Source organism: Ambystoma mexicanum, chromosome 4q, assembly GCF_040938575.1.
Source record: "Ambystoma mexicanum isolate Mex_15411 chromosome 4q, UKY_AmexF1_1, whole genome shotgun sequence".
Taxonomy (NCBI): Eukaryota; Metazoa; Chordata; class Amphibia; order Caudata; family Ambystomatidae; genus Ambystoma; species Ambystoma mexicanum.
The window spans coordinates 1237054486-1237078226 of record NC_090928.1 but is presented as its reverse complement, the minus strand read 5'-3'; the positions used below and the strand labels follow the sequence as shown (position 1 = coordinate 1237078226).

Genomic DNA, 23741 nt, shown 5'->3' with positions numbered 1-23741 from the left:
GCAATTACATCCATGTAGATAAAAATCAAAAGAAGACTGCTGGTTTCTGTCAAGTAACCTGAAGTTTGCACTGCCCTCTGCTCTAAAATCCTGTGTATATTTACACAGGAAAATAATAAAGCTGTGGTATTTATAAGATTTCCATGGGTAAAAAGGCCTGGTAAGCACCTTATCTGGAGGCCTGGTAGTAGTGGCATTTCACTACCACTGAGCGTGCTCCTCCTGCTGATCCGCGCCTCTGTGTACTCTATCAAAACAGATTACCCTGTCTGTTTCCACACGCAGCAGTTGCCTCAACAGGCGTGTCAGCAGTGGTTCCAGCTCTCTTGGAGATGCAGTTTCTGTACTAGGGATCCCCCATATCCACAGATTTCTCAGTCTTTCCCAGTTTTCCACATCGTCCAGCTTGGAACCTGCGCTCTCCCCCTGCGGTCCAGCTCTTTAACCCTCACTTCCAGACCCACGTTGGATATGTCAGCCGCCCTTTCGTTGTGCTCAAGGGTCTCCACCCGATCCTCCACCTTTGAGACCCTGTCTACGATGGCCCCCAAGTAGGCTTGGAATTCAAAGCATTCAGGACGGAGGTACAGAAGGATAGTCTGTATGTCTTGTTTCAGGGTATCCATGCCTCCTGCCGCCATTGTCGTTCCAGGCTGTCTTTTTGGACCTGCAGGTCTGCAGCTCTGGGGTCTATATAATCCCCCCTTGGGGTCCTCTCCTAGGTGGACGAGTGTGCCTTTCACAAGTTGCCTCGAGCTGTTGCCACTCTCCTAATGTCAGTCAGGGGGCTTCCATGTCCCTTTCCACGTGGCGTCTCCTGTTGAGTAATTCTGGGCCACAGCGTGTCCCTGGTCTCTGGGCACCCAGTCCTTGCCAACAGCTCACCCCTGTCCGGCTCTTTTAAAATCTTTCACTCCGCAGTCCCCCTGGAGGCAACACCTTGGGCATATCGCACTCCCCTCCTCTCCCAGAGGCAACACCTTGGGCATATCGCACTCCCCTCCTCTCCCAGAGGCAACACCTTGGCCATATCTCACTCCACTCCTCCAGTCTGATTGGAGGGTGGGCTGTCTCGTTCCTGGACCCTCAGTTGTGCACTCGGGAACTCCCTCTTTCCCTCCCTCAGTGTTCTGGGTGGTTCAACAGGGAAAGGAGGGGGGAGAGTAGGCACTCTCCTACTCACCTTATCACTGCTGGTCCTTGATCTTCAGGGTCGCCACTTCTCTCAGTTAAGCCTGGTTTCTGCGCTCTGCAGCTCTCAAACTCGCTTGCCGTGAATGGGGCTTTTTCTGTATCACAGCCCGGGGTGCTGGTTTCCTCTGGGTGGATTTGTTAAGCTGCTTTGCGGTGTCACTGCGTCCCACCACTTTGCCGCGCCCCACAGTAACTCCTCAGTATGAGTATAGCAGCTCTGCTGTGTTGGGGGCGATAATCACAGGGTCTTTTCCACCTCCAGGTGGCTGCGGCCTTCAACGGGCGTCTTCCTGCTCACAGAGGCCTGCTGCCGCACTGCTCTTCTCTTTACGATTCAGCTCGACTGGACGTAGTCCGCCCGTCACCACTGGTCCTCTTTGGTGCGCAGCACCCCTCTTGTTACGGCGCTGCACCTTTTAGGCACAATTGTAGGTGCTTTATTCTTTGATTAATTTCCAACAGTGTGAAGTGCTCCAGACTCATGCGGCCATCTTGGTCCACGCCCCATAGCAGTCCGTCCGTGTACATTTTAAGGTTATTCGTGTTCACAGATTGGTAGAATTCTTTGAGACAGTCTTTTCGGGTGGTGTTCTCTTCATTGATTTTGTAAATGATTTGGGTATCGTCTGCGTAGTTGTAGCATGTGAGGCTTTTGATGAGGTTGATTAGGGGCATCCTGTCGATGTTGAACAGTGGGGATAGCTAGACTTGTGGAACTCCACGTTTGGTATGCAATGTAGCGGATTTGAATGGTTTTATCCATATTCTTTGTTCTCCTGGACAGGAAAGATATAATCCAGTGGAGTGCTGTGTTGCTGATCCCTATGTCTTCAAGTCTCTTGATTAGGGGGTTAGGGTGGACTGTGTTGAATGCTGCGGAAAAAGGTGTAGTATCGGTGCCGAGTCTGTTGGAGTCTGCATTGGCCTTTAGTTTGTTACATATAGAGTAGTGCCGTCTGTTACACTCATGGGTCTGAAGCATACTTGTACCTGATCCAATCGGTTTGTTTTCAACGTGTTCGTAAACGTAGGTCTATTCGTTTTGCTGTGTGTGCAAAGTTTGAGGTGGGTCGGTAGTAGGGATGTAACGGTATAACGGTATACCGTTAAAGATACCGTGAACCACTTAATTGAACAATAATAACCGTCACATTGTTTATACCGTTCATACCGTTAAGTGTGCTTTTCAATCTGATTTGGAAAGGCTGCAGTAAGCAATTGCTGCGCAGTCTTGGTTTTGCACTGTTGGATGTGCCGTCTGCCAAGTAGTTTCAGTTGGAGCAGTTTTTAATGCCATTCCATAAACCACACGTGCCTTAAACAAAATCAATGTTAGCAATAGGAAGAATAGATACAGTGCCAAGAAGGAATAGGGTTTACTTTGGGGTGGAGGCTTTGGGGTTTATATATTTATAATGGATAATATTCTCTAAACATATGGCAATGGGGGATTTTCCTGGTTCTATCATTGAATTTACATATAATAACTCACACTGCGAAATTCACTCATCTCTGTGGGTATTCCCTGCTGCCATACCAAAGGTTAACATGTCAGTGATTACTGAACACCTTTTGGCCCGCAAGTAAACTAAAGGCTGTAACGTAAAGAGAAAGTGTGTGTGGGGGTGTGTGTGTGGGTGTGTATGTGCACAAGCGTATACTACCATCAGCCTCCATTGATTTGTGGCATGCAGGTTATCAAGATGGCAACATGTTCATCTTCACCAGTAGCCAGTGGGGAAGCAAAAAGCCTAAATGACCACTTAAGAAAAGCTATTCAGTTTGCTTTGCCAGTTGCAGCAGGCCTCCACCCCACCCCCTCCTCTCCACACGTGTGTTTGTGTTTGGTGGAAGCAAGGCATTTCAGTGGAAAGTATGTTGAAAAGCCCAATTCTGGCCCTGGGTGCCTGGTTTTGTTTGTGATGATACATCTGTCAATTTATGACCTTTTAGAAAATATTTGTTAAGATCAGTTAACTCCACCTGCTATACCGCGATAACCATGATTTCTGATGTTTGTTAATCTGCTTAGAATCACATGCTGTGCATAGGTCCGACATCAGTGGTCACTGCGGAGTATTGCATTTTGTTTTTCGTAGTCAAAAAGGGGACGTCGACAAGGCGTGTCTGTAACACTATCCCTATAGTGACGTGCGTTGTACCCACAATCCCTCACGCGTCGAGGTCCCTCAGATTGTTTTTTTCCGCCCAGCTTATGGTCGACTTACGCAGAGCTCCTAGAGAGACATTGCAAAACACTTACTACGGACCTCGGTCCTTAATTTATACTTATTGTTAAAGATCCCTCCCCTCGACGTTAGCTGTGAAGCTGTTTCTCCGCCGAGCAAGTTTTCGACGGAGGGGAAGAGACGGAGGAGATCCTTCGGCGCTGCCGAACACGTGGCCAGGCCTCGCCGGCCAACATACAGTAGGGAGAGTGGGGGTTCGAACTTTTATCTTCTCGTCGAGAATGTCTTTCTTTCTCCCCTATCTTTCCCTTGGGGTTGTTATCACCAGCTTTTATTGCCTCAGCTATGGAGAGGACACCTTTTAAGTTTTGCCCACGCTGTAGGGGCAAATACACTTGGAAGGACAAACACAAGCTCTGTAATCGTTGCTTGCCCCTCGATCATAAAGAGGACAGCTGCACGGCCTGTAAGCTCTTGAAACCAAGAACTCTTAAAGAACGGAAAGTTAAGAGGTGGGCGGACTACGCTATGTCGAAGTCAGTTTCCTCACCCGCCGCCGCTGTTACAGAAAGTGACGAGGAGGGTGATGACTCGACGTCCGTTACGGAAGTCATTAACCCCCAGAAGGAGCGCTCGCGCTCCTCGACGTCCGTCCCCGGCCCCGACGGGCTCGGCTCACGCCCTGCTTATGGGGATGAACACCCCGGCGACAAGGACGCACACAGACCCCATAGGCCTAAGCACACAACCCACGGCTCTTCGTCGAGGACAAAGGATCCATCAGCGCCGAAGGGGGCGCAGGGCACTCCGGCGTCTACCTCAGACCGTAAGGGTCTCGAGCCCCAAACGCAGCCGCGACCAGCGATTGGGCTTTCATCTAACACGGGCGCTACCTCAAAAACATCCGACGTAACGCTCCATAGAGCGGCCGTCGAGAAACAACGCGTAACGCAGGCAACGTCGACTCCAGAACCCTCTACTGACTAACTCGTTGTCGAGAGCCTGGCGAGAATTGTTTCCGAAGACAAACGTAAGCGGACGACGAAACAGACGTCGAATACCGCACCAAAAGATGTAGAAACGCCGAAAAAGCACAAGAGTAGCCAGGAACTGCCCCCTTCTAAGGGCACTTCTGAACTACCGGAGGGCTTTTCTGAGGGCGACGGAAACCTTTCGTCGACGTTGTGGGAGCGTTCTAAGCGTTTGGAAGGTGAAAACACTGATTTCCCCCCTCTAGACTATTCAGGGGTGCCCCATGAGACCCTTGAAAGACTCCATTCTTGTATGGAGAAAATGGAAAGGTTTTTGGGTAGCCAAAACCCACCCACACCCAAAGGACCAAGAGAATGGACCCAGGATGACCCTAGGGTCAAGATTCCTAGGCTGTTTGCCCCTTCTACAGACGCATATGACCTCACTGGAGAGGAGCAATACCTCCAGGAAGATGAGTGTTTGGGTGGAGAGGAAGAACATGAGGAAGAGGGGTTTGAACAAGACCCTTACACTAGTGCAGGAGCTTTTGAAGAAGATACAGCTACCTCACAGCCCTGGCAATCCCCATCAGTGCAGCCTTGGCAATCCCCATCAGTGCAGCCTTGGCAATCCCCATCAGTGCAGCCTTGGCAATCCCCATCAGTGCACTCAGACCCTGATGTCTTTCACCCTTCTCCTCCCAAGGATTCACCTATTGGAAACACCCCCCCATAGATGACCAACCTTCACTTAATGCACTATTGCGCAAGGCAGCAGCGCATTTTGAAATAGACACAGGGGAGACTCTTCCGGACATAGACTTTGTAGAAAAAGTTATTAAAGAAAAAGCCCCGGTTAGTTAGTCAGTCTATTCCGCTCCTGGCTTCTATAAGGAGAAGAATAACTCCTTCCCTTTCCAATCCGGCCTTAGTCAGAGGGGTCAACCCTCGGATAGAAAAGCTCTTCAGCCCTTCGTCCTCTGACCCTTTGTACATCAGAGGACATTCTATTCCGGACTCCCTCGTAGTTACTAATACAAGAAAAAGAGCGGGGGTACCACTATCCACTAGTGAGGCACCACCTGACAAAGAGGGCAAGAAGCTCTATGCACTTGGCCGAGAATCACAACCTCCGCCGCCTTCTCAACTAGGATTGCAAATAACAATTCCCTACTAGCTAGCTACGCAGATGCACAGTGGAGCAAGCTGCGCAGCGAAGTAGAGGACGCACCAGAACCCCTGCGTTCACGCCTGCTAGCTATAATCTCAGAGGGAACTCTTGTAAACCAGGGCATCGTAAAGAACTCCTTAGATGCCGCAGAGACGGCTGGCCGTTCCCTGGTTCAGGGAATACTTCTCAAACGCCATGTCTGGCTGCGCAATTCGGGATTTAAGCCGGAAACCCAGGCTTCCCTGATAAATAAGCCCATAGAACAAACACATCTGTTTGGGAAAGCAGTTGATGAGGCCCTAGAACATGCGAAGAAAGAGTTTGATACCATCAAGACTCTTGACCAAATTTCTAGGCAACCTAACAGACGCAGCTATGGGTATAGACGCTCCTTTCGTGGCCAACGCCAGCAGCAAAGCCAACAGCAATTTTACTCTGCTACCAACTGGCCCTCTAACCAAAGCACCCAGTTCAGTCAAAGAGGCCAACGTCGTGGCAAAGGAAGAGGTCGCGGCTCCAGCCCCAAAGGCCCCACGCCCAATACCAACAAATGACCCGAAGATTCTGGTCCCCTCCCATGCATCACCGGTCGGGGGCCGGCTAACATCGTTCCTTTCAGCATGGGAGGGAATAACGTCAGACCGCTGGGTATTATCCACCATAGCCCACGGATACTGCATCAAATTCAACGGTTCCCCGAAATACAGACCCCCACGGAACCGACGCATGACACCGGAACACCACTATTGTTCTTCAAGAAGTAGAAGAGCTACTGAAAAAAGAAACTATAGAGGCTGTCCCCCTATCTCAGGTAACAGAAGGTATTTATTCAGTGTACTTCCTTGTACCCAAAAAGGATTTAACCATGCGCCCTGTATTAGATCTGCGCCCAGCGAACAAGTTTGTCAAACCCCAAAAGTTTTGTATGGTGACCTTGCAGGAAGTAATACCACTGTTATCACAGGGGGATTACATGACAACACTAGACATGAAAGATGCATACTTTCATATTTTAATGTTGCCAGCGCACAGAAAATACCTCAGGTTCAAGATAGAGAACAAACACTACCAGTTCAGAGTACTACCCTTCGGGATAGCATCTGCACCAAGGGTATTCACGAAAGTACTGGCAGTGGCAGCGGCCCACCTGCGCAGGTTATCCATCCCGGTATACCCTTTCCTCGACGACTGGCTCATAACAGGGGATTCTTACGAAACATGCTTCTCCAATACCCAAAAGACCATAGACCTTTTGTCCCAACTGGGCTTCTCCATCAACGAAAAGAAGTCCAGCTTAGACCCCAGCCAAATCAAACAATTCCTAGGGGCTCTAATTCGAACAAAGGACGGCCTTGTCTTCCCCTCCAACGAGAGGGTCCAAAACATGCTGTTTCAGATCCCCTGTTATGTGGCAGGTCAAGAGGTGACGGTACGCAAAGCAATGCGCTTGCTAGGGATGATGGCGTCATGTATTTATTTGGTACCTCACGCGCGCTTGCGCATGCGCCCAATGCAAGAGTGGCTTTACAGCCAGTGGTGTCAGGCCAGCGGACAATGGGACGATCTAGTGGTGGTCTCGCAGGCCTTGGTTCTCTCGCTACGGTGGTGGACAAAGGAAAACCTGTTATTGGGGAAAACCTTTGCCACACCCGCAGTGGAAGCCACTCTAACCACAGACGCATCCCTTACAGGATGGGGGGCTCACCTATCCCATCAGACTGCTCACGGAGTGTGGACTCCGACCTTAGCATCCAAGCATATAAACCTGCTGGAACTACTGGCGGTGTTCAAAGCACTGAAAGCCTTTCAGGAACACTTACAAGGAAAGACAGTGATGGTCCTCACAGACAGCACCACAGCCATGTACTACCTCAACAAGCATGGGGGCACTCACTCTCCGGGACTATCCAAGCTGTCCCAGAATATATGGAAGTGGGCTCTCACACATGTTCCTACTATCACAACATGTACCAGGGGAACTCAATCTGCTAGCAGACAAACTCAGCAGAGACTTCCCCCTGCCCAAAGAGTACGAATGGCAATTGCACGAAGACATCGTCTTAGACGTCTTCACGCAATGGGGATTCCCGGAAATAGACCTGTTCGCAACCCTGGAGAACTCACAATGCCAAAGTTACGCCTCCAGGTACCCCCAGAACCAGTCCAAGGGGAACGGTCTGTCAATTCAATGGTCAGGGAAATTTGATTACGCCTTTCCCCCGACTCCCCTCCTCAACAAAGTGGTGCACAAGATGCACCAGGAGCAGGTTACCATGATACTAGTGGCCCCAATGTGGGCCCGGCAGCCAGGGTTCGCTCACCTGATGGAGATGTCCCTATCTCCCCCAATGAAACTTCCCTGCCCGTACAACATGCTGTCACAAGACAAGGGCAGGACACTGCATCCATGCCCTCAGACCATGAACTTAGCAGCCTGGCTCCTGAGATCATAGAATTTGGACATTTACATCTCCCACAGAGATGTATGGACATCCTCAGGGAAGCCAGAAAACCTAATACTCGCCACTGCTATTCTAGCAAGTGGAAAAGATTTGTCATCTGGTGTAGAGGTAAGAACATCAACCCGGTTGACTGCTCTGCCACTAACATTATTCTGTACTTGACCCATTTACTGGATTCAGGTCTAGTGTTTAATTCCATTTAAGTCCACCTAGCGGCACTTTCTGCATACACCACTTCCCAACTTAGTGTCATGGTGGAAGATACCAGTTATCAAGGCCTTCATGGAGGGGGTAAAGAGAATACACCCTCCGATAGCTAACCCAGCTCCCGGATGGGACTTAAACGTGGTACTTTCTAGACTCATGGGCCCTCCTTTCGAACCCATGCACAAGACAACTCTTAAAGACCTCACTCTTAAGACTGCTTTCCTAATAGCCATCACCTCCATTAGGAGAGTAGGTGAACTACAGGCTCTTTCTGCACTATACCCCTTTGTAACAGTTCACAAGGATAAGGTGGTTCTACGCACACACCCAAGGTTTGCACCAAAATTCATCTCAAAATTTCATGTAAACCAGTCTATAGAACTACCAACGTTCTTTCAAAACCCTTCCAGCTTGGGAGAAAAGTCTGCATACACTAGATGTACGCAGAGCTGTCATGTTCTACATGGAAAGAACCAGAACACTGAGGAAGACTAATCAGTTCTTTGTCTCGGTGGCAGCAGGAAGAGAAGGAGATGCAGTTTCTAAGTCCACTATATCTAGATGGATTGTACAATGCATCACTCTCTGTTACACTCTCTTGCTAAGAGAGAACTACCCTTCAAGCCAAGAGCACATTCCACTCGAGGCACTGGGGCTTCCATAGCATTCATTGCAAATGTTCCCCTTGAGTCCATCTGCAAAGCGGCTACCTGGAGTTCTGTGCACACCTTTACAAAACACTACTGTCTAGATGCACACTCTAGATCTGACTCCCAGGTGGGACAGGCAGTATTAAGACATCTTTTCTCTACTGTTCCTTCTCATAACCCACCGCCAACTCCGGGTACTGCTCGCTAGTCTATGCACAGCATGTGATTCTAAGCAGATTAACAAACATCAGAAGACAATGCATTACTTACCGTAAAAGCATTTCTGATGGTTGTATCTGCTTAGATTCACATGCGCCCGCCCTTCCTCCCCGCTCGGATGGAAAGAACATAGACATCCTTTCCTATATTTCTCTCTTTTCTGTACTCACTCACGTCTAGAAGGCTCCCTCAGGGCAGAAAAATACAAACGGAGGGACCTCGACGCGTGAGGGATTGTGGGTACAACGCACGTCACTATAGGGATAGTGTTACAGACAGGCCTTGTCGACGTCCCCTTTTCGACTACGAAAAACAAAATGCAATACTCCGCAGTGACCACTGGATTTCGGACCTATGCACAGCATGTGAATCTAAGCAGATACAACCATCAGAAATGCTTTTACGGTAAGTAATGCATTGTCATACAGTCATTTGGCAAGAAGGTTATCGTACCGTCATAAAACAAATACCGTGACACCCCTAGTCTGTAGTTTCAGAGGGCTTCCATAGCGCCCTTTATATTTGTTAGGAGCAGTTTGATGTAGGCTGATTTGAAGGCTTGTGGTATTTTTCCTGTTGAAAGTGTCAGATGGATGAGGTGTACATGCTTGCTGAATAGGGGCAGCTGGGGATCCTACCTTGTTACTTTTGTTCACCAGACTGATTAATTTTTCTCTTGATATTTTGGGAAAGACTCTGCATGGTCTGTGGGCCGTGGGTTGGTTGTGGTGAACGGTTGGGTGGGTCGTGTACTTTGTATGACAAGTTGTATGTTGGTGATTTTATTTTTAAAGTGATCTGCAAGATCGCATTGTTTTTGCGATGACACTGGGGTGTTGCACCCGGCAGGGTTTATCGTCTCGTTTCTGAAGTTGAACAATTCTTTGAGTGCTGTTGTCTTTCGCAATCTGTTCGTTATAGTACGAAATTCATTAGAGGTAGTAGATTCAATGCAAACAAAGAATGGATAATGAGGAAGGAGAGTGTAGAATGTGATGGCAAGAAACCGAAGAAAGGAGAAGAGAGGGAGGCACAGAGAAATTGGGAATGTGATCATGTAAATACACCAACATAAAAGGTTTTAGACAAACCATAAAAGGGAAAAATACCTAAAGCGGAAAAGATCTGCAGACCTGCATGGATATGCTGCAACAGACATTAGCAAATGTTTCTCTTCATTAGTTACTTTACAGGCCTGGTTACTCTCCAACCCCTCGCTACCCACATTATTTTCTTCAAAGAACCTCACTTTACACATTAACATGATACCTTTAAAAAAAGGTTGTTTGTGAATCTGCTTAGCGTTACATGCTGTGCATTTTGTCTGACATCTAATGGTAATCGCAGAGTATTGCATCTTATTTTCGAAGTTGGATAAGGGACATCAACCTGGGCGTGCTGAACACCATTTCTACTGTGACTTGTAGTGTACCCATGATCTGCCACACATCGAGGACCCCTGATTGTTTTTTTCCATCATACGGGTCCATCGCGTGATGCAGAGCTCGTAGCGAGCTACAGATATTTCCATTATTTTGAACTACAGTCCAGCTTGAGATTTCCCTTTGATCGGATGCTAGTTGCGGACGTGGCCAGGGTGATGTCCATCAAATCCCTCCTCGGAATGATGTCTTCTTGCATTTATCTCATCCGCCTGTGCAGGCTTCGGATGCGACCGTTACAGGAGTTCCTGGACGCTCGCTGGATCCAGACGACGGGCAGCTTCGAGGACAGGATCACACTCGACGAGAGCTTCCGACGAGCGATCCGGTGGTGGGGCCCCGTGCCCATCTGACGGCAGGCATGGACTTCCAGACCCCGGGCCACCAGAAGACAGTGACCACGGATGCCTCCCTGGAAGGGTGGGGAGCGGACACCGAAAATCTGCACGCGAGAGACCTTTGGCTTCCGATGGAGAAGTCCCTCCATATCAACGTCCTGGAGCTCCGGGCAGTGTTTTGGGCCCTCAGGTTCTTTCTTCCATCCCTCAAGGGCAAGGTGGTGAGGATCTTCACCGACAACACCACCACCATGTTCTACATCAGGAAGCAGGCCGGTACCAGATCCCCAGCCCTGTCCAAGGAGGCGCAGGATCTGTGGCATTGGGCTGTCGCCCAAGGGATGTTTCTGGTGCCGTTTCATCTGGCAGGAATAAAAAACACCATCGCCGACTCACTCAGCAGAGAGCTGCGCTCGTGCCACGAGTGGGAACTACGACAGGATCTAGTGGACCGCCTCTTCCGACGGTGGGGCACTCCCCAGATCCATCTGTTCGCGACGGCGACGAACTCCAAGTGCCAGAGGTTCGCCAGCAGGTTTCCCCAGCCGAGGAGCATGGGCGATGCTTTCTCGTTCCCCTGGGAGGGCCTGTTTCTATACGTGTTCCCTCCATTGCCGTTGCTGATCCGGCTCATCAACCAGCTCAAGAGGTCACGGTGCAGGATGATACTCGTCGCACCTGCGTGGCCGAGGCAGATATGGTTCCCGGACCTTCTGGACTTGTCAGCGTCCACGTCAATCAAGCTGCCAGTGGACGCGGATCTTCTCTCCAGGGAAGGAGGTGCCATCCTCCATCACGACCCGAAGTCGCTGAACTTGCAGGCCTGGCTCCTGCAGCGCTAGAGTTTGGAGGTTACGACATACCGGCCGACTGCAGAGAGGTTCTTGCAAAGGCCAGGGCGTCCTCAACTCTTAAATGCTACGGACACAAATGGAAGAGGTTCTCTGTCTGGTGCCATGCACAGAAGATTAACCCTCTACGGATTACGGCTCCTCAAGTACTGCCGTACTTACTGACGCTGCCCAAGGCTGGACTGGCGCACGCTTCCATCAAGATTCATCTTGCAGCGATCTCCCGATACACCAGAACCACGGGACGGACATCTTTGTGGTCTCATCGTCTGGTGAAAGAATTCATGAAGGGACTTTTCATATCGTTCCCGCCGGTGAAGGCTCCGGCCCCGGCGTGGGAGCTCAACATGGTGCTGACCAAGCTCATGGCTCCTACGTTCGAGCCTCTGCACTCAGCTCCGTTGAAGTTCTTGTCGTGGAAAACAGCGTTTCTTGTGGCCATCACCTCCGCACGACGAGTGGGAGAGATCCAGGCCCTTTCCTGCAAGCCCCCGTACTTGACTTTTCACGACACAAGGGTAGTGCTCAGGACGCACCCCTCCTTCATGCCCAAGGTGCCGTCGGACTTCCAACTCAACGAACCCTTGGTGTTGCCTGTTTTCTTCCCGTCGCCTTCGTCGCCGGCTGAAAGGACTTTGCACTCGCTGGATGTGGCTAGAGCGCTGTAGTTCTACGTGGACCGCACAAAGAGTTTTCGGAAGACTTTTTGTGAACTTTGGACCTGTCAATCGGGGGGAAGGCTCTCTCAAAGGCTTCCATTTCCAAATGGCTCTCCGGCTGTATCATGTACTGTCATCGGTTGGCAAACCGACCGCTGCCCGGCCGGTCGAGAGCCCATTCCACCAGAGCGATCGCAGCTACCACGGCGTTCCTATCTGGTGTGCCCCTGCTGGACATCTGCAGGGCTGCTACGTGGAGGTCGACGCACACCTACACGAAATTCTACTGTGTCGACCGGGATTCCAGGGTCGGCCAAGCAGTGCTGCGCAACCTGTTCGCCTAAGGTGAGCCTGGTGAGAAGGTAAGAGATGCTTAATGTTGAGTTGTATTGCTTAATGTTGAGCCTGTTGCCACCTCCCGTGGTTGTGCATGTGTGTACTGCTATGTATTCTTTTATTCATGAGCATGTGAATCCATGCCAGACCCCATGCTGGAGAAGGAACAAGTTACTTACCTGTAACTGTTCGCCAGCATGGGTCTGGCATGGATTCACATGCGAACCCTCCCGCCTACCCCTCTGCGGCTCTTCACTTGGTCATACTGCCACTTCACGTGCTACCAAATCTGAAGATGGCTACCAGAGGCGGGGCTTAGGGAGATGGCAGTCATTGTCTGTGGTCAGTATGACGCAGAGATCAGTGATTGGTTACTACTACAAAAGACAGAAACGAAACTGATACTGATTTTTCTTTACCGAGGATTCCCAGCCTGACGGGGAATATTCATGAGCATGTGAATCCATGCCAGACCCATGCTGGAGAACAGTTACAGGTAAGTAACTTGTTCCTTCCAATACCAGGGAATTATTTGCCATCCTAAGGGAGCTAGAATCCCCTGCACCCCCACCTGACAATATAGCTAAAGATAAACAATGGTGCACTAGCATCCAAAATGCTTTAACAAATAAAATTAAAATGCTACAAAATAAAATCTCCTTTAAAAAAAGACTCCCTAATTCCCAACGAAACACCTCCCATCACCCACCCCATGACTACAAAACCACCAGGCCCGGACCCATTCAAATTTGCACAAATCTCCACTCGGGAAACTGAAAAGATTATTGCATCCCTCAAACCATCTAATTGTAAGGGTGACAGCTGCCCAGCCCAGCTAATTAAGGATGCTGCAAGGGACTTAACCCCATTCGTAACCAAATTGATTAACGCATCCTTCTCCACTAATACCATCCCTAGCTACTTGGGTTCTGCCTCTCCTCAAGAAGCAAACCCAAGACCCCGCCATTCCCACCAACTACAGGCCTATCACCACGGTACCATTCCTTCTCAAGATACAGTGCTGGATTTGTAGGTATGCTACACTATCTTGAGACCAACCAACTCTTAGGTACCCGCAAATCAGGATTCACACCGCAGCATGGTACAGAGACAGCCTTAATTGATCTCAGAGCACAGCTCAACAAGCTCAGTGACAAGGGAAACACTGCTATGCTACTCCTCCTTGATCTGTCGGCAGCCTTCGACCTTGTGAATCAGTCCTGTGCGAACACCTGGCTTCAACTGCCCACTTTTCAAATGAGGCCATAGCCTGGATCCAATCATTCCCTGGACAACCGCACAATGAGGCTTCACATTGACATCAGCAGACCTCATTAAAATGGCCTGCGGTGTACCCCAAGGTTCTTGCGCCTCGACAACCCTGTACAATATCTTTGCCAAGCCCCTATTTGACAAATTGGACAGACTGGGTGTCACACTAATTACGCTGATGACACCCAGATCCTCATTAACTTTTCGGGTAATTTCGACTCTGATACGGCCTTGGTAAACAAAATCTACATCATCATTCAGTCACGGATGGCCGCGCATGGCCTATGTCTGAATGATGATAAAACTGAAATCCTGTTCCTTGGATCCGATGCCAACCTAAACAAACTCGGCTCCAACTACTCGTCATTTAATATTGATGGTAATATAATTACAGTTGCCAAAGCAGCGAAAACACTAGGCTTTCACCTCGAATTGGCCTTGACATTAAAGAAACAAGTGAACTCCTTAGCATCCTCTACAGCCTACACGTGCAAGTTTATTCGGGCAAGTAGAGCTTTCCTCACCCAAGCCAGCTGCATCATTATCGCCACCGCCCTTATACTCTCCAAACTTTATTGCAATGTCTTGTATTTGGGAGCCAACAAATACATCATTGACAAACTTCAAACATTGCAAAACAATGCCCTTAGAACGGCCCCCCACTTATCCTCCAAAGAACACATACTCCCACGTCCCGTCCCCTTTCCTTCATACTTATGGGACATTCCTCCATCCTGTGGGACGGGACCGGAGCACTTTGTAAAAAACATACAAAAATGTTTTCAAAATGTTTATCCTTCATTTCTTTCTGTGCGGGGCCTGGCACATGGACGTAACCCCACCCATCTTGGCTCCGCCCCGCACATCGCCCATCAGTCCTTTTTTCCGCTCGTTCGGGACTGGATGCACTTGCATCCGCTGAAGATTTTCTTCCCTTTTTCCCTCTATGGCTCTTGCTAGCGATCGTGTACTACTCTGTCGTTCAAACTAGACTTTCCAGATTGTTCATCGTATCACGAACGCTTTGCGAGGGCGGACCCCCATCCTCTGTCTCGAGTGTTTTGGTCCGGACCACCGTTCGGACTCCTGTTTTACTGTGATTCCCTTTCGGTCCGGGCACTTCAATGTCAGTTGGAGCGCTGGGAGGAGGTGTTTCAACACGCCCCTCCTTTGCATTTTCAAGCTTTTATCGACGAAAAGAAGAAACGCCCGGTAAGTTCTTTACTTTTTAGAGCACCCCAGCCGGGAGATACCTTTCCGGCTCTTCCTGAGTCGGGAGGAGCGTTAGTCACTCTGTCACCGGGGTTGCCCCGAGGTGCCTTCTGGGCCTAAAAATTGTACCAGAGTTTTCTCCAAGGGTCTCCGTATGGGCCTGTGGATACCGGAGTACACTCAGAGGCCCCTCCTGTGGGGGGCTGCTTGTAGACCCAGTTCTGAGTTGTGGGGTACCGGAGCTAGCTCTGAGGCCTCTTTATCAGCTTCCCTCAAAAATAAAACTGGGGTGCGCCCACATGCCCTTGGTTGGGCTTGGTGTTACTGAACGGATATTTGAGGCCCGTGTTTGTAAGGCTGTTACCGGACCTTGGTCTGAAGTCCCTCGTGCAGAGGCTAAAGTTACCAACATTTCTGAGAGGCCTGGCAAGGCCTTATCAGTGAAGGTTGTTTCTTACTGTTCTCGCTCTTGTAGCGATGCCAGAATTGTTGAGGGGGCAAAGAAGGAAAGTTCTTCCTTTACCGGCAGTGCTGAGGTCCTTCCTGAGAAGGCTAACTTGGCTATTGGTATGCCGCAGAAACATTACAGGCCTCATAGTACAGACTCGGCCGAGGTTCCTTAAGTTAAGGCTAAAGTTAAGACCCCTGATCCATCGATGGCCCCTGCCTCACTTCCTCATGTGCCGCAGTTCCACTCAGGTGATGGCAAAATGGCGGCCATTCCCGCCACGACCACAGCAGCCATTTTGGGTGCTTCCCCTGCAACTACGTCATCAGCCTCAGGTGTAGGGTTCAGTTCTGTGGGTGAACATAAAATTACTTGTGCGCATCCCTTTACCCAGTTTACGACTGGAAGGCTCGGATGCCCCTTCCGCACAATGTTTTGTTGCCTGTGGGATCGGCACCGTTGATTTTTGTGGACACTTTGGGGCATGGGCCTGTGTGGCAACCCTCCCCTTTGCGTCCCTGGAATTATCCTCCTCGTGAGAGGCCTCCTCCGGTATCTCCAAAACCGTTTCTGGAGGATGCCTTTTTCGGCAAATTTCAGACGCTCCTGCATACCGACCCCATGAGGGAATATTTCAAGGGTCTTTTTAGGGAGAGATGGCCACCTGCGCCTCTGGCCCCACCCGCTCCTCCGGTGGCTCTGCCGGCGCCGCCCTTGCCTACGGTCCCTTCCCCGACCCTTCCGCCATACAAGGCAGTGCCTGACACGGTTCAGCAGGATCCTGACCTGTCAGATGAGGCCCAAGGTGATCGGGACAACGAGGACTTGCCCTGCTCTATTAGAGCTTTTCATGACCGGGTACTGGACATTATGTGCTTTTTGGATGTTCTGGTGCCCGAGGCACCCACTCCGCAGGAGGATTTGCTTTCTGGGGTGTTCACCCTGTCTCCTTTGGAGCGTACCGGCCTGTTCTTGCAGAAGGACGTTTTGGCTGAGGTCCATAGAGTCTGGGGAAAAGCCACACTCTGGACTTTTTGTCAATAAGAAAATTGACGCGCGATACATGCTGCATTCTTCGGAAGATGTGGCCCTGTCGTCTTGTCCGCCCCCCCACCCCCCTCCTCCATAGTGGTGGCTGCGGCCATTTTACAGTCCAGGCCTGCAGCATCCTCTTCTACGACGGCTACTCAGATTCTGGGGAAGGAGGACAAGCTCCTCGACTCCCTTGGGAGGAAGTTTTTCGCTAACTCTGTCTTGCTTTAAGACGGGATTGTCTGATGCCAGGGTCTTCGCCCAGCATCTACTGGAGGTTGCGGCTCATCACGTAGACACTTCGGCTCGGGGCCTTATGCTTGGAGTCGATACCTCCCGACAGGCGTGGTTGAATGCCACCAAATTCTCAAAGGAAGTGCAAGACAAGGTGTTCCGTTTGACGGTAAGAAGCTTTTCCATCCTACAACAGATGTGGAGCTGACCAAAACAAAGGACAGCACCCAGACAGCTAAGTCCTTGTCAGTCCCGGTTAAACCTCCTTTCAAGACCCAGAGACCGTTATTGCAAAGCCGGCCCTCTTTGGGGTTTAGAGGTTTTCTAGACCGGAAATCTCGTAGAGTGGATACCCCTTCGGGTAACAACTGCCGGAGGCAGCAACGGACTGTTTTTCTCCTGCTCCTCAGCCGCCTCCTCGGGTTCAGGTGGTAACACCACTGAAAAGCCTGCAAAATGAGGGTTCTCAGCGATCGCACGAGACCCCGGTGGGAGGACGCGTTGCAACTCATTGGGAGGCATGGCAGACCATCACCGAGGACAGGTGGGTCTTGTCAGTCGCTCGGTCGGGCTTCTGCTTACCCTTGAGGAACAAGGGGAGGGCTTCTACTCACGACTGTTTACGGTGCCCAAACCCAACCAGTCTGGCCTGCGTACCATCCTAGACTTTTCCCAATTCAATCTTTTCCTACCCCAAGAGAAATTCAAGATGATCAGGCCCGGCCAGATACTGTCCTCCTTGCAGATGGGCGATTGGCTCTGCGTGGTGGACCTTCAGGATGCGTACATACATATTCTGATTTGGAATCCACACAGGAGATATCCGTTTCTCTGTGGGAGAGGAGCACTTCCAGTTTTGAGTGCTTCCTTTTGGCCTCAGTTCGGCGCCGCGTGTCTTCACGAAGATGTCGGTGATTGCGGCCTTTCTCTGTCTGCAGGGTATCCATGTGTAGCCGTATTTGGAAGACTGGCTTTTACGCAACCCGTGCCCTTTGAAAGCCGCCTGTAATCTTCAGTGTCTCCTTCAGCTCCTGTTCCACCTTGGGCTGTCGGTGAGCTGGCAGAAATCTTCCATGACGGTCTCTCATGACTTGATTTTCCTGGGTTTTCGCTGGAACACGATCGACTGCAGTGTGTACCTGACCGGGGACAGGATGGTGGATCTGTTAGCCACGTGTCAGATGTTTGCACAGTCGGAGAGTATGTCGGCCTGGTGGTTCCAGAGGCTTCTGGGTCTCATGGCCTCGTGCGTGTTGGCTCTTCCTCTTGCCCGTCTAAAAATCAGGTGGACTCAGATGGCTCTTCGGAGTTCTTGGCTTCAGGCTGTGGATCCGGACTCCCAAGTTGATAGCGATTCCGGCTTTCATGAGAGCAGACCTGGACAGGTGGTCGTATCTCAGCAATCTGTCGGTAGGGGTGGGGTTTCAGGATCCAGCCCCGACGGTAACGGTCACGACATACTCCTCCCTTTTGGGGTGGGGTGCGACGTTGGACCTTCAGGTCTCGGATCTTTGGTCGCCTCAGGACAAGCTCCTTCACATAAATCTGGAGCTTCTGGCGATTTTCCTAGCGCTCAAGGCGTTCTGACAGATCATTGCCAACAAAGTGGTCCGTATCCGCACAGACAATGTGGTGTCGATGTATTACATCAATAAGCAATGGGGAACCAAGTCTCCCCATCTCGTGGACTTGTCCATCCAGATTTGGGATTCGGCGGTTCTTCATGGTGTCTGGCTACTTGCAGTACACATCCCGGGCCAGCTGAATGTCACGGCAGATGCCCTCAGCCGGCGGACGATGGACCGCTACGAGTGGGAATTGAAGGCGGAGGTCCTATCATGGATTTTCCTGCATTGGGGCACACCGGAAGTGGACCTCTTCGCTACAACGGCAAACCAGAAGCTTCCTCTGTGTGCCTCCAGAAGCGGGCTGGGAGCCTCCTCTCTGGGGGATGCTCTTGAGATTCCATGGCACAACGTTGGGGCTTATCCCTTCCCGCCTCGACCTCTAGTTCACTGGATGATTTGCAAATTCAAGAACTCTGAACTGTTCTCTTCTACTCATAGCCCCGTGGTGGATGGCCAGGTTTTGGTTCTCAGAACTTCAACACCTGTCGGTGTATCAGCAGATCAGATTACCAGTGACCCCCGATCTTCTTCACCAGGGGGAACCGCAGCTGTGGCACCCCCGTCTCCCCCCCTCACAATCGCTCTGCTTGGTGGCTTGGTGTATGAGTTCAAGTCTTTAGAACATCTTAGCCTGTCTGCGGATAACATGGGCATTATCCAGGCAGCCAGGAAACCCTCGACTAGGTCCCAGTACAGAAGCAAATGGCTCAGGTTCTGTCATTGGTGTTTAAACAAGCAGTTGGACCCAAGGGGGGCTAAAATTGACACAGTACTGTCCTTTGTATCCCACTTAGCAGAGTAGGGTGTTCACGTCCTGTCATGCACAACTTACCTTTCGGCGGTTTCCGCCTACCTATCTACGGACCACTGCTCTTACTCTGTCTAACCCAGTGGTTAAGAGGCATTTTGCAGGCTTGACGCGCCTTTATCCTCCGATTCGTAGTCCGCACCCGGTGTGGGATCTAAATGCGGTCCTCACGGTGTTGTGCCATAAACCTTTCGAACCAATGGCGATGGTGGACCTAAAACACCTGTCGTGGAAGGTGTCCTTTTTGGTTGCTGTTACTTTGACAAGGCGCGTGAGCGAGCACCAGGCTTTGTGGGTGGAGCATGCCTTCTTGAGCTTTCACAAGGATAAGCTAGTCCTATGGATAAATCCTACTTTCCTAACGAAGGTGGTCTGAGTTCCATCTTAACCGATCAATCTCCCTGCGTCTTTTTTCCGAACCCTGCCTCAGAGGCAGAAAGGTTTCTGCATTGCCTTGATGTTAGAAGGGCTCTTAAGTTCGATCTAGATGGAAAATCCGAGATTAGGAGTTCTTCTCAACTGTTTGTGACCTTTGGTAATCCACAAGGTAAGCGTGCCTCTAAGGCAACCATTTCTCGATGGATCACTGCCTGTATTATGGAGTCTTACACCGTCCAAGGGCTGAAGCCTCCTAAAGGTATTCATGCACACCTGGTGCGCGGCAATGGCAAAGGCGACTACTTGGGCCTCCCCATCTGCTTTTTGTAAGCATTATTGTCTGGACATGAGCTCAAGATATGATGCTCAATTTGGTCAGGCTGTGCTGAAGAACCTTTTTCAGTAAGGGCTATTTTCCATCCACCCATAGTTCCTGTAAGGAGTACTTGAGAATCTCCCATAAGTATGGAGGAAAGGGGACGGGACGTAGGAGTGTAACCAGGTTACTCACCGTAGTGACCACCTTACTCCTAGTCTATAGTCCCCTTTCCTCCATATGCCTGCCCGCTGTCCCCTCGAATAAGGTCCCTCTGTTACTGCTAATGCGTCTTTAACCTGGTGATAGAAAAGAACTGATGGGCGATGCGCGATGCGGAGCCGAGATGGGCGGGGGTTACGGCCGCGTGCCGGGCCCTGCGCAGAAAGAGAGGAAGGACAAACATTTTGATAACATTTTTGGATGCTTTTTACAAAGTGCTCCGGTCCCGCCTAACAGGACGGAGGAATGTGCTGTAAGTATGGAGGAAAGGGGACTACGGACTAGGAGTAAGATGGTCACTACGGTGAGTAACCTGGTTATTTTCAATAAAAGAGAACAAATGGCATCACTCACCTTCAAATGTTGCAACGCAGCCCCCCTCCTCCACCTAGTAACAAGAATAGTGAGAAACATCGATCTGCCCCACCAGAACCTCGTCAACTCCCACTGCCTACAGATACCTAAATCTAAACTAAAAAAAAAACAGGCGGCAGCAGCTTCCCAGTCAAGGTAGCCCAATACTGGAATGCTCTCCCACTTAACATTAGAACAGACCTATCCTACTATAACTTTTATCAGAATATTCTCACATGGCTACGCTCTAATGACCCCTAAGATTAACCTTGCCTCTACTCATACCTACAGATCCTACCCAATCTGATTGTAAATATGTATATTCTTTAACTGAGTTGTCGAATTGTCATGTTTCATATTTGTACTGTGCCTTACCCTGTAACTAAGCTTTTAAGTACTAATGTTTTTCTGCTCGGTTGCGCCCAGTTACCCTTGGGTTTGGCGCGCCATACAAAATCAATAAACAAAAAAAACTTTCTCATGAGTAACCGTCGGGTATAGTCCTTCATTTGTAAAAAAAAAATGGAACTGAAGCCAAAGGGCGCTCCACGCGCTATATATACACACCTTCAGTGACGTTGACATCGAGACTGAGGCTTTGGGACAGTCGACAGGCATCGACGCACCGCACCCCCTTTTGAAATAGTTTTCCGAAGCGGCTAAGCTGGATTTTGGAAATATCAAAGATGAGGAATACGTGGGAGGAACATCCAGTCGAAAGAACGTTACCAGGGGTAAGTAACTTGTTCTTTGAATCCAACTCCTGGATGGAGCTCGAGTCGTCCTTACTAAACTTATGGGCCCTTCTTTTGAGCCAATGCACAAGGCTAGTTTTGGGTTTCTCCCCTAGAAGACATTTTTTCTGGTAGCTGTTACTTCCGTTAGTAAGGTAAGTGAACTGCAAGCTCTGTCCCATTTGTTAGCATTCATAAGGACAAAATGGTTCTGCGCACACATGCATGCTTTGCACCTAAATTCATCTCCAAATTCCATGTAAATCAATCCTTAGAACTTCCATCTTTCTTTCAAAATTCAACTAATTCAGCTGAAAGAAGTCTCCATACACTAGATGTTAAAAGAGCAGTGATGTACTACCTGAATTAAAACAAAAGCACTTTGGAAGACCGATACATTCTTTGTCTCCATTGCCACTGGTAGACAAGAGGATCCTGTCTCGAAGTCGACAATCTCAAAATTGATAAATGTATCCAGATGTGTTATTCTTTCAATGAGTTTTAGCTTTTATGCCTAGAGCCCATTCTAGTTGAGGCACAGGAGCTACCATAGCTTTCATTGCTTATATTCCTCCAGATTCTATTTGTATAGCGTATAACTGGAGGTCTAGTCCCCCCTTTACACAACATTACTGCTTAGATACACATTCTAAGACTGATTCTCGGGTGTGCCAGGCGCTGTTAAGAACTCTTTTTCCACTGCTCCTTCCAACATCCCACCACCATCTCCTGGTACTGCTTGCTAGTCCATGGACTGCATGTGATTCGAAGCAGATTCACGAACATCAGAAGACCTACATTAGTTACACTCTGTATGGAATTGCGTACCATTGAACACTGCAATCTACAGGTATCATGTCTTTGTCCTACTTGTGCCTGTCGGATGCTAACTTTGGTAAATAAGGACAAAACCAATGCAGAAGTTCGAAAGATGGCCATGCAAGATTTACCCAGCTTAGTATTTGATTGAAGTGCATTTTTAAACTTCACCTTTGTTTTTTTGCCTTTCAGGTAGTTCAAGAAATTGAGAAAATTAAGGATGACCAAGATCTCCGGCAGAAGAAACTCCGATACCTTGGGATAGAACTAGAAAGGATGAAGAAGCAGCGAGGTACTTTACTGGATTGCTTTTACTTATGCATGCTGAACTGTCGAACTTCATTTGGCTTGGCTTTGTTCCTGGTTAATGTCGAGAAGAGAAAATCAGATCAGCTGATTGTGTACAATGTACCTTTTGGTGTCTACTTGTATGCCCAGTTCGTACAGGGGATTAAATGTAATATTACTTGCTCTGCATGATGGGACATTGAAAGGGGAACCCACTTATCAGGACCTTTGATGAATCCCTGCAGGCCGTTTTTACCAAAGCCCCATTCTCCAAGCCTTGTTTCGGCACTGCAGGAAAATTGATTCCCTTTGAGCACCCCCTTTCCTGTCCTCTCCCAATGCGTGTGGGGTGGTTGGTGAGAGGTGTGTGTGTGTGTGTGTGAGGTGTTTGGGATTGTGACCCAGGTAGGGGGTTTGGACTTTCTAGTACCAGTCCACATCACTGGCGTCAGGAAGTTTGCTCCTGGGACGGATGTGAAATCTGTAGCTGTCCTTGATTGGACAACTACTGGCTGTTTCAATGGTGCAGATATTTAGCATTGGTGGGCTTGGACTTGCTTCCAGCTCAGATTTTGGAAAAGAGGAAGACTTCTGCAGCTAATTTTCATTTGTATGTTTGCGGGAAGAATCCCTCGAAGAGCAGCATGTTGATGACCTGAACTCTCCTTCAATGTCAGACCTGGTGAAGACCTGCCTTTCTGCCTGATCTCTCCAAACCCTGAGTGGTCCTTCATCCCATGTACTAGTGGGGACTAACTAGTCACATCGACTTCAGAAGTGTCCCAGGGATGCCCAGTGGACTGACCAGATTTCTCATGGGCTACCTCACCAGAACAGTCGCAGTTCTGCATTCAAGCCCATAACTTTGCTGGTCGTCCCCTTGAACCACAAGTTGCCTTCTGTCCGAATTTGTTTCATAACTTCAAAGGATCCGGTCTTGGAGCAGCTTCTGTGATCACGACTGGAGGGGATGCCTTTCGTCGCCTGCAAACTGATAGTCGCTGGAACTTGCCTTCCTCCATCCCGTTAAGTGTCCTGAAGAGGTCTGCATCGTTTGATTCTACTTTTCATAGCCGACTGGGATTGCGGCTTGCAGTTACACCTGGCCTATCTTCTGGTAAATTGTTACTGAACTTTTGATTAGTTCAAAACTAATCCCCACCACAAGCCGATTGCATCTTTTTTTTAAGAAAACTCATACCTGTAAAACATTGCGTTGGAACCTGTGACTTTTGACCATGCCGGATTCATCTTAGGTTTTGGCCTTCTGAAGTTGGGATATTGTACTGGTTACTGGTTTACATACA

The 23741-nt window shown here is 49.5% G+C and overlaps 1 protein-coding gene across 1 annotated transcript in view; it reads left to right on the top strand.

Annotated features, from left to right (window-relative positions):
• Nucleotides 1-23741, top strand: part of LOC138468307 (zinc finger protein 318-like) — a 640558-nt gene that overhangs the window by 260279 nt on the left and 356538 nt on the right. The window contains exon 5 of the mRNA XM_069608801.1: nucleotides 22339-22438. Coding sequence (XP_069464902.1) covers nucleotides 22339-22438 — 100 coding nt within the window. The remainder of the gene's footprint in view (nucleotides 1-22338; nucleotides 22439-23741) is intronic.